Here is a 14881-nt window from a genome sequence, read left to right as displayed (position 1 = left end):
AGTAACCTTACCGACGATGTCCCCTTTCGACTCCCAGCCCCCCGTACAAGAAAAATCCTAGTTCTTAGGAAATGTAAATTACTTATTTGATTTCTCACGAACTCAGACATCATTGTCACGCTTTGACTTGCTTGAATATAAGTTGCTCCGTCAGATATCCAAGCAGTCATCTATAAGGTATGTTCTGTAAAGTAAGGAATTTCATAGAAGTTTCTGTTATATATAACAGTTATTATTTTATGGTTCAGTTGTGTAAAATTGGAATTCTACACCTTGGGCTATTTTGATGTCGCAATAATATACCGGCTATTTCGTATGGAAGAAAAGTTAAATGCTCAAATAACATCCACATATTTCTTTGTTCTCGTTTGATTCTTCGGTTCTTTGGTAAAAAATGAGTTATATCTTTTCAACATGTCGTTATCTATAGACATATACATAGAATCTTGTTGTAGGTTTTCCTTCAGTTGCCATTCTAGGCAGACTACAATCAAATATTTTGCATACTTTGAACACAAAGGACACATTCGGCTTGTTTATTTTTATGGACGAGGAAATACGATTGAAACAGCTAAATTCTACATAATGTAGTGACGTATATTCCATGCGTATATTGTTTATCTAGATTCTAGATTCATGTGCTAGCATTAGAGGAAATAGCCAATCTTACTTTTACTCAAACGCGCTAATTAAATTAACGCACTTAACTTTATAATTATATGTAAATATACTAAAATTTCGAGTACTTTATCCGCCGAGTAATAACTGCACCTAGTTAAAGAAAACTATAAAAGCCTGCAAATAAATTGTACATAAGAGAACACTCACAAATGGTGTAAATAACTTCCTCGCTAATCGGTTAATATAATTCTCAAAAAGGAAATAGCGTTTCGGTTTATTTTCCTACACTTAGACTGTGGACATAACATTGGAATACAATACAACGCTAAAATAATATTACGCACTCTTTTTCGATTATAAATTTATCGAGGAAAATTCATTGACGCCCGATATTTGACGAGGTTTTAGCCAAGAACAGAAAATGATCAAAGTTTCGCCAACAACTATTCCAATCGCTGTAAAAATGCGACAAAAGAGATCATTTTGATCTGTCAGTATCACAATCTGTCGATATAATCGATATAATCGATAAAGGGTATTTCATTACAATTTACTTTTTAAAGTTATGATCTGTGAACAACTAGTCATTTTGTTGTTTTGTTTGTCCATGGATACAACGTAATTTAAAGGAGAATACTTGCCGTTGTACAGAGTTTGCAGTCAAATAATTTGTATACCTTCTTTCCTCTTTCTGTGCCTATACCTTTGCACTATGTACCCCGTAAGCTATTTTTCTATAGAAATGCATCAAAACATTTAGCAACGCTTTAGCTTCAACAACAATTCATCATAACATTTCAATAAAAAATCAATTCAATCTTTTCTTCATCCAGGAACTCCATTATAAGTTAATTACCCAGGCACAGCTATGAACACGCATAAGAAAAAATTTAAGACGATACAACTCAAAGCTCAAGAAACGACGCAATGGTTAAGAGGTAGACTGTGTCCCATTAGAAAAGATACAGCATGGTTTGTCAAACCGTTTTCTGAGCTTCCAGATGGCTATGAAAAAACAAAAGATGTCTTTTTGTATCCAAACTACATTTCGAAAGAAGTTCTACCGGTTGCTGAAGGAGACATTTTGGAATTTATACTTGGAGATAGAGACAAGTCCAGACCAATGGCGATTAAAGTACGCGTGTGTCAATATTCGCCAAGATTTCAAAAGGACGTGATCAAGTACGTGCGGAGATTGAACATGGACTTGAACAGCACAAAGTGTAAAACAATTTTGACCCAAGTTTTGCCTTGCACATCCATGTGGAAATACCTTGGGTCCCCTGTCTTTAAAGATGGGCCAGGTTAGAAAGTGTTCTATACGTACGACCAATAATCATTGAGTTATAGCGAGTTTGAAAGCAAAACTTTTAGAGTCAAACAATTCAAGCATACCAAAACTAAAACCTTTGCGTGTTATTTTCATGATTTTACGATGATTTTCTTTTGTAATTGCGTGATCAGCATTTCCCTCCTTTCACTCAAATCGTCAAATTAGGGTAATAGTTTAAGGAGACGCGAGATGAGCTGGTAAAAGTGAACAGAAGACCGCATGCGCCATACCACCAATATAAACTGTATAAATATTTGCATGCAACTAAACTAGCCGCTTGTAGAAAGCGAAAATTTAAATTCAAAATTAGAATTTGCCATAAGTTAACATTCATTTATTTATGAACAACAATTTTCATCTTAAACAGTACCCATTTGTTAAACCTACGTTTTCTGAGGTAGTTAAATGTATCGCTGCATAGCTTATTATCATCTTTAACAGGCGATGAATCAGTAAACATGTCGTATATTGAAGCATTAATAGAACTTATGCAGTTGCTTCTTCAGCATGGAAAGGCTTACAAATCTTTACAAGAAGAGGCAATGAAGAACATTACACGTGGAACAGTTTTTCAAGACACCGAAGATGAGCATTTGTTGAGCATTCCTAAAACCATCCTATCTTGCAATTACACTGAAAACGACAAGTTTTACATGGAAGAGGAAGAGAAATTTCTTTCTGCAGAATTATTGCGTAACATTTGTCATGAAGCAATCCGTAAAGTCCCCACTCTGACTCACTTCCTTCTACCAACAGTGAATGCCCTAAGTGCTAAAATACAAAGTAGTTCAACACAAAACTTTTTATGCACTTTGTTATCGTTGAATTGTAGAGGAGATAACGGCTTTGTTATGTACGGATGTGTTTGGTTAGAATTACCTTTAATACCAAGTGAAGAAGAACTTCATGGTAATTTGATAGAGAAAGACAAAAATCTTACACCAGTGAGACTGAACACTCCTTACGACAATCCTGAGCAGTATATGGACACGTATTTTCGCTTAGTTCGTGCAGAAGCTTTCTCTGCAATGCAACATGGTATTAAAGATCTAAAATCGTCCACTCTTGATCTTCGAGATATGAATGTTTACTATAATCTTCATCTGGCTGGTTTTGAACTTCAAAATGGTCGGTTCTCTCTGGCAGTTCATTTTACACCAACTAAAAAGGTGAAAAAATGGGAAGCTTCCCCCCAACTTATGTATGGCAACCTAGTGTGCATCTCAGTTAACCGGAAGTTTGATGACCTCATCTGGGCAACTGTGACCAATAGGGATACAGATCTGCTAAATCAAAATCAGATCATCGTGATAGAGCTAATAGATGAGAATCGAAAGAGTATGAGTGCAATCTTGAACTCATTTCAAACACAAGCAGGTACTTAAAAATCTCGCCTTTTTATTCTGATGGCAATGCATGTTTACCTTTAGTATTTGTATCAAATCATGTAACGACCGCTATAAGAAGAAAGTGATACGAACTTTTTGTCCAATGAATTTCCATAAAAAATAAAACAAAATAGTCATGAAACTTTGAAAGAACGCAACATTTTAAAAATTATAGGTTTTGCAATTATGGTGGAATCTCCAACATATTATCATTCCTTGAGTCCAATCTTGAAAAGTCTGAAAGAATTCGACATGGAGAACTTTCCTCTGCAAAAAGAAATTGTCTACACGAAAGCCTCAGCAAAACTCCCAGAGTATTTAAGAGAGGCGACATTCAATACATCCATAGTTTTCCATGAGAATCCCACTGACGATGACTCGGAAGAAATCTATTCAAGTGACTCTTCAGAGAGTATTGATGACGATGACAGAGATGAACAACAAGCTAGTTCGGAGGAAAATCTTGGACATCGCATGCAAGTCAAGAATTTCTTAAAAGTTTTCAAGAACAATAGAAAAACATCTTTAGAAAAAAGTCAAAGAAGAGCGCTTGTGCATGCTTTGAAGAACAGAATTGGCATTATTCAAGGTGAGATTAAGGTTACTTTAGCAACGCAATAATACACAATATATATACAAGGAAAACCACACGCAAACAACTTTATATGTAAATTTAAGGCATATAGGATTGCAGAGTTTAATTAATCTTACAATCACAATGGACTTAGATGCTGACTTGAAAATTTCACTAAACGACATGCGAATTTTGCAACGAGCATCCGAAAGTTTGAACAAAGTTCACAACACTACAACGAAAAGTAATGTGAACTCGACGGCAATGTGATTGATCAAGAGTACAGCATATCGAATCAGCTACAAATCGTGATTTTTCATTTTCATGCCGAACAGTAAACACGACATCGACACAATTGTCAAGAAATCAACATTGTTATATTTCCTGATTTCAATTCACCAATGTTGAATTTGATGTTTACAGATACTTTTTTGCACGAAGAAAGTTTGCAAGACTTAAGCATTAAACAAAAAAATAAAATTATTTGTACACATTCAACCTTCACCAGATTTTCTTGCATTTAGGTCCACCAGGTTGTGGTAAAACGTTTATTGGTGTGAAAATAGTTCAGTTGCTGCTATCACTGTCTCCAAAATTGGAAAAACCAATTTTACTGTTAACGTACAAGAACCACGCTCTTGACGAGTTTCTCAAACACATGTTAGAGTTTTGTGTCAAAGATGATATGGTCAGGATTGGAGGTCGATCGAAAGAGCCTAGATTAGAATCTTGTAAATTAAAAAGTCTTCGGAAAGAAATTGTTTACGATAAAGCCACGAACGCTGAGATAAGGAACACATCTGTTGAAATCAAAAACATTGAAGTGAAAACAAAGCAAATTGTCAAAGAACTGGAGAGAAGCTCTTTCCTTACGTATAGCAGTCTCGTTGAAGAGATGGAAGAAGAGCAACTAAAATCTTTAATCGCCAACGCTCCATGGGGACAAGGTGGAATAGCTTATAACATCTCCTCAAAAAAAATCGTCGATAAAAGGTGGATGGAATCACAAATACAAAACGCCGTGATGCAATATGGCTCCATCAAAGAATGCATTCAAAAGGCATTACGTTCTGGCTTGTCAAAAAAGGAGGTTGTTGGTTATAATTGTATCTATGCTTTTCAAGCAGTCATAAGTTTTTGGTTTCCAAATAGAATGGAGCTGCAACGTATGAAAAAGTTTCAGTCTGAATTTATATTACAAATTGAGGCAGAAGATACGAGCAGCAAACAAACGAAAAAATCTGAAGATCTGACAGATGGAGATGACAGCGGTGACGAAGATTATGTAAAACAACTAACAGAAATAAGAATGGGAGCAAGAGCCCAGCAAATTGATCGTAGAAAAGACTTAGTTCTTTTTGATATAACAAACACAAAGAATAGGAACGATATATTGCTTAGTGTTTCAGACTATCCCTCTAATATGGTCGTGAGTTCCCAAATACGCTCCGTACAAAACATGTGGACTTTGAACGAGTTCCAGAAACTGCAGTTTCTTTATGCCATAATGAATGAGAAAACAAATAGCTTGTCCCAACAACTGAATGATTTAATAGACCAGTTGCAAAAACTGAGAAGTCGAAAAGAGGAGTTGGAAATGACCGACGAAGTTTTGTACTTGTCAGAAAAGAAGATCATTGGTGTAACTATCACAGGGGCGTCAATTTATCACGATATACTTTACCAGATTGGTCCAAGTGTCGTTATCGTTGAGGAAGCCGCTGAAATACTCGAGCCTAGTTTGCTGGCTGCGCTCACTCCATCCATTCAACATCTCATACTTATCGGGGATCATAAGCAACTTAGGCCACAAGTCGACACATATGAGCTTTGCAAAACGTTTCAATTTGATATTTCCATGATGGAACGATTGATAGAATCTGGTTTCCCATACAAATCACTTGCCAAGCAAAACCGAATGCGTCCCGAGTTTTCAGCATTGCTCAAAGATATTTATCCTAATCTTCAAGATAATCTTCCTTTGGTGTTACAGAACGAGCCGCTAAAGTGTATTGAGAAATCCATGTTTTTTTGGTCTCACAATGATCCTGAGATTAAAGATAGAACTTATAGCAACCCCAAAGAAGCTGAACGAATCATAAAACTTATTAAATATTTGTTATGTAACGGCATACAGCCGGAACACATAACGGTGCTTGCAGCATACTTAGGTCAAACTAAACTACTTCGACAACTAATCAAAGCTGAAAATATAAAAAACAATCAATACAACGAACAAGATCGTGATAACTTTATGCAAGTACAAACGATCGACATGTACCAAGGCGACGAAAACGAATACATTATAATCTCGTTGGTTCGTTCTAACGACGAAAACAAGATTGGGTTCCTGAAAAACATCAATCGTCGTTGCGTTGCTCAATCGAGAGCAAAATGTGGCATGTACTTTGTGGGAAATGCAGATACACTACGTGGAGCGAAGGATTCTTGCTGGTCTTCGCTTGTTTCATCCTTAGAAGACCAAGGATGTTTAGGGAGTGAAATACCACTACAGTGTGTAAAACACAGTACTTCCAAGTATTTTGCAAAGGATGGCGATAGCATCCGTGCATTGATTGCAAAGCCAAAGTTACTGTGCCAACAAAGATGCGGTGATTACTATCCTCATTGTGACCAGCATCCATGTAGGTTGTCTTGTTTTCCCAGACACAACCATTATGAATGCCCAGTGTTGGTTGATGACAAATTTCCGGGTTGTGGCCATGATGTAACGCGAAAATGCGCAACAAGCATCACCCAGTTACACTGTCAAACCATAGAAACAGTTCAGCTTGATTGTGGTCATAATATTGAGAAGAAATGCTCACAAAATAAAAATGAATTGAAATGCAAAGTAATGGTAACGGCTACATTTCCCACATGTGGTCACACGATCGAGAAAAAATGCCATGTAGATATTAACCTTATCAAATGTCTACATCCTTGTAAAGAAATGAATTCGTGTGGAGTCCATCGATGCCAGAAAAAGTGCGGAGAACATCATGGACACGATACATGTGATGTAAAAATTGATTACGTCTTTCCAGACTGTGGTCATCCATCACCAAAGAAAAAAAAATGTTCCGAACCAATAACTTGGAAATGTCGCTACAAGGTACCGTTTACATGCAAATATGGCCACGAAATCCAGAAGGAATGTTGTCAAAATGACCAAGAAGTAATCTGTCCAGTCAAACCATGTGGCAGGTTACGTAAATGTGGTCATCCTTGTGAAAATGCTTGCGGAGAAGATTGCGAGAAGGGAGAATGTAAGCATTGCCAACGAGTATATCGCAAAAAGATTGAGGAATTCCATGCTGTAGCAAAAATGCGTGTTAATGAGCTTGAAGAGAAGATTAATAATGCACACATTCCTAAGTTTTCAAGAGATGAGTTACGTGCCAGTGGTTCTACAGCTGCAGAGTATCAGAAAGTGAAAGATCAAGTCATGAAATTTATTCAACCTTGTCACAAATGGTTTCCAAGAATCACAAAAATCGAAAAAGTCACAAATCTTGAACTTGAGAAAAATTTCGAAACAGCTAAATCCAAGGCATTTGGTGACTATATTGACACAAAATTTCATGGTACCTCAAAAGAAGCTTTGCGAAATATTGTTAGAAAAGGCTTCAAAATGCCTTCAGCTAAACCCAAACCACCAAATAAACCTGGAATGTTTGGTCAAGGAATCTACTTTGCAACAGATTCTTCGAAAAGTGCCCAAGATATCTACACAAAAGGTTCTCAGACGTTGCTCCTGTGTCAGGTCATTCTTGGAAAGTCATTGACAGTGAAAGAAGCGGATTATACATTAAACAAGAAAAAACTGAGATCCCAAAACTGTGACTCCGTGTACGCCCCACGTGGAACAGCTGTGATGAATGACGAATTTGTTATTTTTGATCCAGATCAAGCTCTTCCACAATACATCGTTCACTATTCTATTAGCAAAGATGTCCTCCCTCCATCACCTTCAATCCATACCACAGAGTCGTTCAGCATTAAAAAGATGCATCCAAGTAGAGAGGTGAATTTTCAAGATCCTTTTGAGATGTATTACCATTTTGCCGAATCCCACTTTCGACGAATGTCTGCCAACAGCAGTTTACAGAATGTAAACATCACTGCCATTGATATTGTCGTCAATAAGGATCTTGAAGAAAAGTTTGAAGCAACAAAGAAGAAATTTCGTGATAAAGGTATTCCAGATAAAGAAATTCTCGCATATCATGGAACAGATAAGAAAAATATTGACAGTATTCTCAAAAATAATTTGCAGTTGAAATTTGCACGAAGGCAAGCCTATGGTCGTGGAAATTATTTCTCTGAGTTTCCTGAAGTCAGTATTGGTTATGGCGATGGGTTATTGCTATGTCGAATTATTCCTGGAAAGGAATTCGTAGATACGAGCTCTGCTAATATACCGTCTGATTTAAATTCAAAGAAAGTTGTCATGCAAGGTTTTGGTCCCCGTGGCGCACGTTACGGTGCTTCTGCTAGCTCAAATACCAGTGGGGAAATGATCATCATTGAAAATTCTGATCAAATTTTACCTTTCTTTGTCATCCATCGTTAAAATGACAAAATATTTTTACCTTGCAGACATGATGCATAGTTTTTCAAGTAACTACTATGCAAAGAAAAAATAATCAAGACACTATAAAAATTCATTTTTATTACCGAAAATTTACAATCCATTGATCTAAGAGAACAAGAATGTAAATCCTCTGGTATTGCACATTTTATCAGCTTTTTCGTCATCTTAAACTGACAATACGTCATGCTTTACGTCAGCGTAACTTTACGAGTAGCCGATGAAAGCATGTAGAAGTTTGTTTCATTTTTTACATTTATCAAACTAGTTTCAATTGTTTTTTTGAGGCTAGTTTTAGAATCATACGTTACTATAAGCCAATTTCAATCCAAAATTTTTTCACTGTCGTTTAAAATTCAAACGCACTATTTGTAAAAATTTGGGTAAAGCGTTTCTAAAACGGCCAAATTTCAACCTCCTAGCACATGGAAGCAGACTTGGAAACTCCGAAGATTTGAAAAACTAACACTTGGATGCAAGCAAAATGGACGAATTATCAAGATGCATCGTTCAAAAGAAAAACTATAATCTTATATTAAAGTGTAGTTGTACTTTGTTTTCTATTTCTTTGTGTAAAGCATTTGTAATGTTGATTTGCGGTCTACATCAACAAAATCGTAAAAATAAGGAGTACCGCATAACCGCAAGAATTGTGTAAAGCCACATCTCAAAGGATGATTTCATGGTTGCCAGTCACCTCATTTTTCGTACAGGGTTGGCAAACAATTTTAAATGCTTAAAATTTCTTAAGGTACGTTTACACACAACGATTAATTGGGCAGACACTTACGTCATATTACGTGTTCTTGCCATATATGGAACATTTGTCGTAAAAGACAAATCGCTGTGTGTAAACAATGCATCCGATGTATTTACGTGATTTCAAAAAAGAAAAAAAATTTGTCGAAAAACAATAGCAAAGTGAAATTAAAAGTTGTCATTGTAGTTACGAAGGCAATTTATATTACTATTATTAACTCAAAAAATAAGGAAAAAAAATAAAACAAATGTAAAGATTGATGCGAGTAAAGTGCAAATCAAGCTAAATTTGCCGTATTTCTTTTTTTAAGAAAATATTCTTGACTTTTCTTTTTCTGAATCTCCGCAGCTTTTGGTTTTTCAATAAAAACAACGACGCTTTCAGTACTTTCTTTCTCCGTGTTGAAGGAAGACGTTTCGATGATTTTTCGATAATCATAATTTGCTTGTTTTTGAAGCCATAGCAACATAGTAAAAATCGGGAACAAATCTGTAGTTTGTTACAGATTTTCATCATTGAGCTCTATAAAATCTGTAGTTTGTTACAGATTTTCATCATTGAGTTATTATTGAACTCAATGATTTTCATCCGATTTTTCGAGTCGGGCGACTTTCCAAATATGGAAAGAACACGTAATATGGCGTCAGGTCGGCCCGACAAATCGTTGTGTGTAAACGTACCTTAAAGAGACAGTTGTCTGTTCAACAGACTAGAAATCTTGAGAAATGTTTTCTTAATATTGGCCTTTTCAGTAATTAAAAATAAGGTTTTCTGAACAAAGTATATTTACAAACATGAAATCCTCCCAACGACACATGATGCAATGCAAATATTAGGCAAAAGATCGGGGGGGGGGTGAGTTTGGCTACTAAGAAATCATCCATTGCCTTCACAAATCACAATGCAATTCTAAAGGCAACACTTTTAATTTATCAATTGATAAAACTTACTTTCGTAAGATTCCCTTGTATGTAAAATTGACTGATTCTTCACTCGAACTCAATATTTCGACGCTCCCATGACATTTAATGGTATTTGCCATCTCAGGACTCAGATGGATTGAGCGCAGTCATTAATGGATCTAGTCAAACAGAACAACAGCTCATTCTTGGATACATTGTTCCAATTTAAACTGGGTCATTGTGGTTTATGGTTGGATTCAAATATACAATAATGTACAATAAGCCAAAGAAATGATTAGAGCGAATGATAAGATTTCAGTGTAAAATACAGTTATAACCATTCAAAAAACTACGTATTGTTACAGCAACTTAAATGTATTTGATACAGCAAGATATGGATATCTCAAAAAGTAAAATGGATGTTTTAAACTTTTGCATTGATATTCACGTTAATACTACGAAAAACTACATTAATAGGTATTGCTTTCATGCATTTATGGGGTATTCTCTTAACCTAATAAACATTACACCGACATAATACATGATAAACGTGCTGTATGATGGGGAGAGCCTCCGGTTGACTGTTCACTGTATGAAGTCAAAAATAATTTTCAATGACATCACTTTTCAATACAAAGAATAAGAACCCCAGTTCTTGGAAAATGAACTACAAATTAATTATTTCATTCCTCACCAGTGAGATATTTACTCACAAGATTTGATTATAAATATACAGCTAGCTCGATTAGGTATGTGTATTATGTGTTTGGTAATGTTGAGTGTTATGTAGACGTTTCCAAATACAGTATAAATATTTAATATTGCGTTCGTGCCTATCATAGGCGTACGAGCCGGGGAGGAGAGGCATCCGATTGACTGCCAAGCCATATGAAACGAAAGCATAATTTTCAATGATATCCCCTTTCAATACAAAGAATTTGAACCCTATTTCCACGAAAATGGAATGAAATGCAAATTAATTGTTTGATTCCTCACCATGCAATTATTGCATTGTTACAGTTTAATGGTTTATGAGATATTTACACACTAAAAACTTGCTCAAACATACAGATAACTCCATCAGGTATTGTATGGTATGTTTCATAAAATGGAGTGTTCTATAAGACCTTTCTACATAAAGTATAAAAATCATACAAATACAAGTACTTATATGTTGCGATGAATATCGTTGCTTTCGTCGGACAGAGATGAATTATTTAATGCATGCCCTCGTCGTCGAAACATCATACAAGAACATGTTACCACGACACATTATTTAATTATAACAGCTGTTTGGACATCGCTAAAATATATTCGTGCAAGAAAAATGCTTTGCTAGAAGTTCGACATTTCTTATTAACTGTGTTTATTAACCGTTCAATTTTCCGTAAAAAAAGAGAACTGGGACAAAAGAGATCATTATGTCGAGCCATGGTTATCTATGCATATGTAAATCATATAATGTGGATATAATTACAAAGGGTCTATCACTTTCGATTTTCAAGTTGTTGTACAAACATGTCTCTCTAGTACAATAGAAATAACATATAAATTTTTGCATGAGAATGACATATAACATAAGAAAAGAAACATCGTGGTTCGTCAAGTCATTTTCTGAGCTTCCAGATGGTTACGAAAAAACAAAAGATGTCTTTTTGTATCCAAACTACATTTCGAAAGAAGTTCTACCAGTTGCTGATGCATTTTGGAATTTATACTAGGTGATCGAGACAAGTCCAGACCAATGGCGATTAAAGTACGCGTGTGTCAATATTCGCCAAGATTTCAAAAGGACGTGATCAAGTACATACAGAGTATGTGTACGTGATCAAGTACCTACAGAGTATGTGTACGTGATCAAGTACATACATAGTATGTGTACGTGATCAAGTACATACAGAGTATGTGTACGTGATCAAGTACATACAGAGTATGTGTACGTGATCAAGTATATACAGAGTATGTGTACGTGATCAAGTACATACAGAGTATATGTACGTGATCAAGTACATACAGAGTATGTGTACGTGATCAAGTACATACAGAGTATGTGTACGTGATCAAGTACATTGAGCATGGACTTGAATAGCACCAAGTGTAAGACAGTTTTGACCCAGGTTTTGCCCTGCACATCTATGTCGAAATACCTTGGATCAACTGTTTTTCGAAATGACCCAGTTTTGTAACACTAACTTTGATACATTACATACTTTCAATAGCCATGAAGGATGAAGGATTTTGTGACATTATTTCGTTTAAGAACGTTTTGAGAGTGATTAATTTTCATGGTTTTGGGTGTCGATTGAAATTTATTAGTTTTAATCATGGTAGCACTACATGTCTACTATATTTAAATGCCTGTTACAAGTTTCTTCGAGTAACACGAATTTGTTCATAGGTAGCATGTAGAAAATAAGCAATCCCTTTTTTTCGATGTAATGGAAACCATTGCTAATCTTGCTTTCCATTTTGAACAGACGATGGATCAGTAAACATGTCGCATATTGAAGCATTATTAGACCTTATACAGTTGCTTCTTCAGTATGGAAAGGCTTACAAATCTCTACAATAAGAGGCAATAAAGAACATAACACGTGGTACAGTTTTTCAAGACACCGAAGATGAGCATTTGTTGAGCATTCCTAAAACAACTGTATCTTGCAACTATGCCAAAACCGACAAATTCTACATGGAAAAAGAAGAGAAATTTCTTTCTGCACAGCTCTTGCGCAACACTTGCCAAGAAGCAATCTGCAAAGTCCCAACAGTGACTCGCTTCCTTCTACTAACAATAAATGCTAAATGAAGATATGATCTTCGCACTTTGCTGGACAATTTAAGCAATCGTCTCAGGAACCTGAAAAAATCAGGTGACTCATCCCGTTGAGTTTCAAACACCGCACTGCATAAAACATTCATATAACAATAAATGCCTTGAGCACTAAAATACAAAGTAGCTCAACACAAAAGTTTTTATGCACTCTGTTGTCGTTGAATTGTCGAGAAGATAATGGCTTTGTCGTGAACGGATGTAACTGGATAGAGTTACCTTTGATACCAAATGAAGAAGAACTTCACGTCAATTTGATAGAGATAGACAAAAACCTGACACCAGTGAGGCTGAACACTCCTTACGACAATCCTGAGCAATATATGGATACGTATTTTCGGTTGACTCGTGCAGAAGCCTTCTCTGCAATACAACATGGTATTAAAGATATAAATTGTCCAGAAAGTGGAAGATCAAGAGATGAAATTTATTGAACCTTATCACAAATGGTTTCCAAGAATCACAAAAATCGAAAAAGTCACAAATCTTGAACTAGAGAAAAATTTCGAAACAGCTAAATCCAAGGCATTTGGTGACTATATTGACACAAAATTTCATGGTACCTCAAACGAAGCTTTGCGAAATATTGTTAGAAAAGGCTTCAAAATGCCTCCAGCTAAGCCCAGACTACCAAATAAACCTGGAATGTTTGGTCAAGGAATCTACTTTGCAACAGATTCTTCGAAAAGTGCTCAAGATATCTACACAAAAGGTTCACAGACGTTGCTCCTGTGTCAGGTCATTCTTGGAAAGTCATTGACAGTGAAAGAAGCGGATTATACATTAAACAAGAAAAAACTGAGATCCCAAAACTGTGACTCCGTGTACGCCCCACGTGGAACAGCTGTGATGAATGACGAATTTGTTATTTTTGATCCAGATCAAGCTCTTCCACAATACATCGTTCACTATTCTATTAGCAAAGATGTCCTCCCTCCATCACCTTCAATCCATACCACAGAGTCGTTCAGCATAAAAAAGATGTATCCAAGTAGAGAGGTGAATTTTCAAGATCCATTTGAGATGTATTACATTTTGCTGAATCTCACTTTCTCAATATCCCTAGCATCATAAAGGGCAAATTGGCAGTTGTCCTTTGCAAAGCTACAGGCGTATGGAAAAGAGAATTATTTCTCGGAATATCCCAGGATCAGCTTAGGTTATGGAAAGGGTCTTCTTTTGTGTCGTGTTCTTCCTGGAAAGGAATTTGTCGACGCTACTGGCATTGATATACCAGTAGGATATAATTCCAAGAAAGTGTTAAGTAACCAAACTGGGACAGCAAAAGCAAACGCCAGTGGGGAGATGATAATTATTAAAGATTCGAATAATATGTTGCCATTTTTCGTAATTTATCGCTAATATCACAATTATAGCGCAAAAAAGAACGAAATATGCGGTAAAACAAATACGCGATATGTGTAAAGCACTTTTCATTTGGAAGACTTTAATAATATTTAATCACTGATTAAATATTATACGATTTTTAAAATAACAAATTATGTTTTAACAAGTTATGGATAGGAAACAATAATTGGTGATTTTCATAACTGAGGAATATGTAATTCAAAATAAACAATTATTAAACAAATTTTCATAATATTTGAGCTGCAGCGTAGTTTAAATATGGACTAATATTCCCAACGAGTTAGCACAAAAAACATCCCAACTCTTACCCTTTTCGCCAGTATAGTTAACAAAATAAATAAATAAACATTGCAAATTATACAAACGATACATGCATTTAAAGTTGTAGAGAAAAAGCTCAAAAAACGTATGGTCATAAGTTTACAAAATCTAAGAAACTACTAACCACTTTTGTGCCTCTCATCATGAAAGATCACAGAACTATTTCAGCGTTGCAAGTAGACAATTACTG

General features: G+C 35.7%; 2 protein-coding genes across 3 annotated transcripts; both read left to right on the top strand.

Moving 5' to 3' along the window:
* Positions 1–93: 93 nt before the first annotated feature.
* LOC124441243 (NFX1-type zinc finger-containing protein 1-like) lies at positions 94–9557 on the top strand. 2 transcript variants are annotated; one of them, XM_046991685.1, is made up of 5 exons: positions 94–177; positions 1455–1925; positions 2396–3331; positions 3518–3931; positions 4441–9557. In XM_046991685.1, exons 2-5 carry the CDS (start codon positions 1490–1492, stop codon positions 8490–8492), a joined length of 5838 nt encoding a protein of 1945 aa, XP_046847641.1. In that variant the 5' UTR covers positions 94–177; positions 1455–1489; the 3' UTR covers positions 8493–9557. The 2 variants fall into 2 exon arrangements, with proteins under 2 accessions (XP_046847641.1, XP_046847642.1); XM_046991686.1 differs by lacking the exon at positions 94–177 and having other exon boundaries at positions 930–1925.
* Positions 9558–13482: 3925 nt separating this feature from the next.
* On the top strand, positions 13483–14604 carry LOC124441657. Its single transcript, XM_046992123.1, has 2 exons — positions 13483–14027; positions 14079–14604. The coding sequence occupies exons 1-2, from the start codon at positions 13609–13611 to the stop codon at positions 14362–14364; spliced, it is 705 nt and encodes a 234-aa protein (XP_046848079.1). The 5' UTR covers positions 13483–13608; the 3' UTR covers positions 14365–14604.
* The last annotated feature ends 277 nt before the right edge of the window (positions 14605–14881 follow it).

This window comes from Xenia sp. Carnegie-2017, unplaced genomic scaffold (genome assembly GCF_021976095.1).
Source record: "Xenia sp. Carnegie-2017 unplaced genomic scaffold, XeniaSp_v1 HiC_scaffold_20, whole genome shotgun sequence".
Taxonomy (NCBI): domain Eukaryota; kingdom Metazoa; phylum Cnidaria; class Anthozoa; order Malacalcyonacea; family Xeniidae; genus Xenia; species Xenia sp. Carnegie-2017.
The sequence above is the reverse complement of the archived record's forward strand: the minus strand, read 5'-3'. Positions and strand labels throughout refer to the sequence as shown.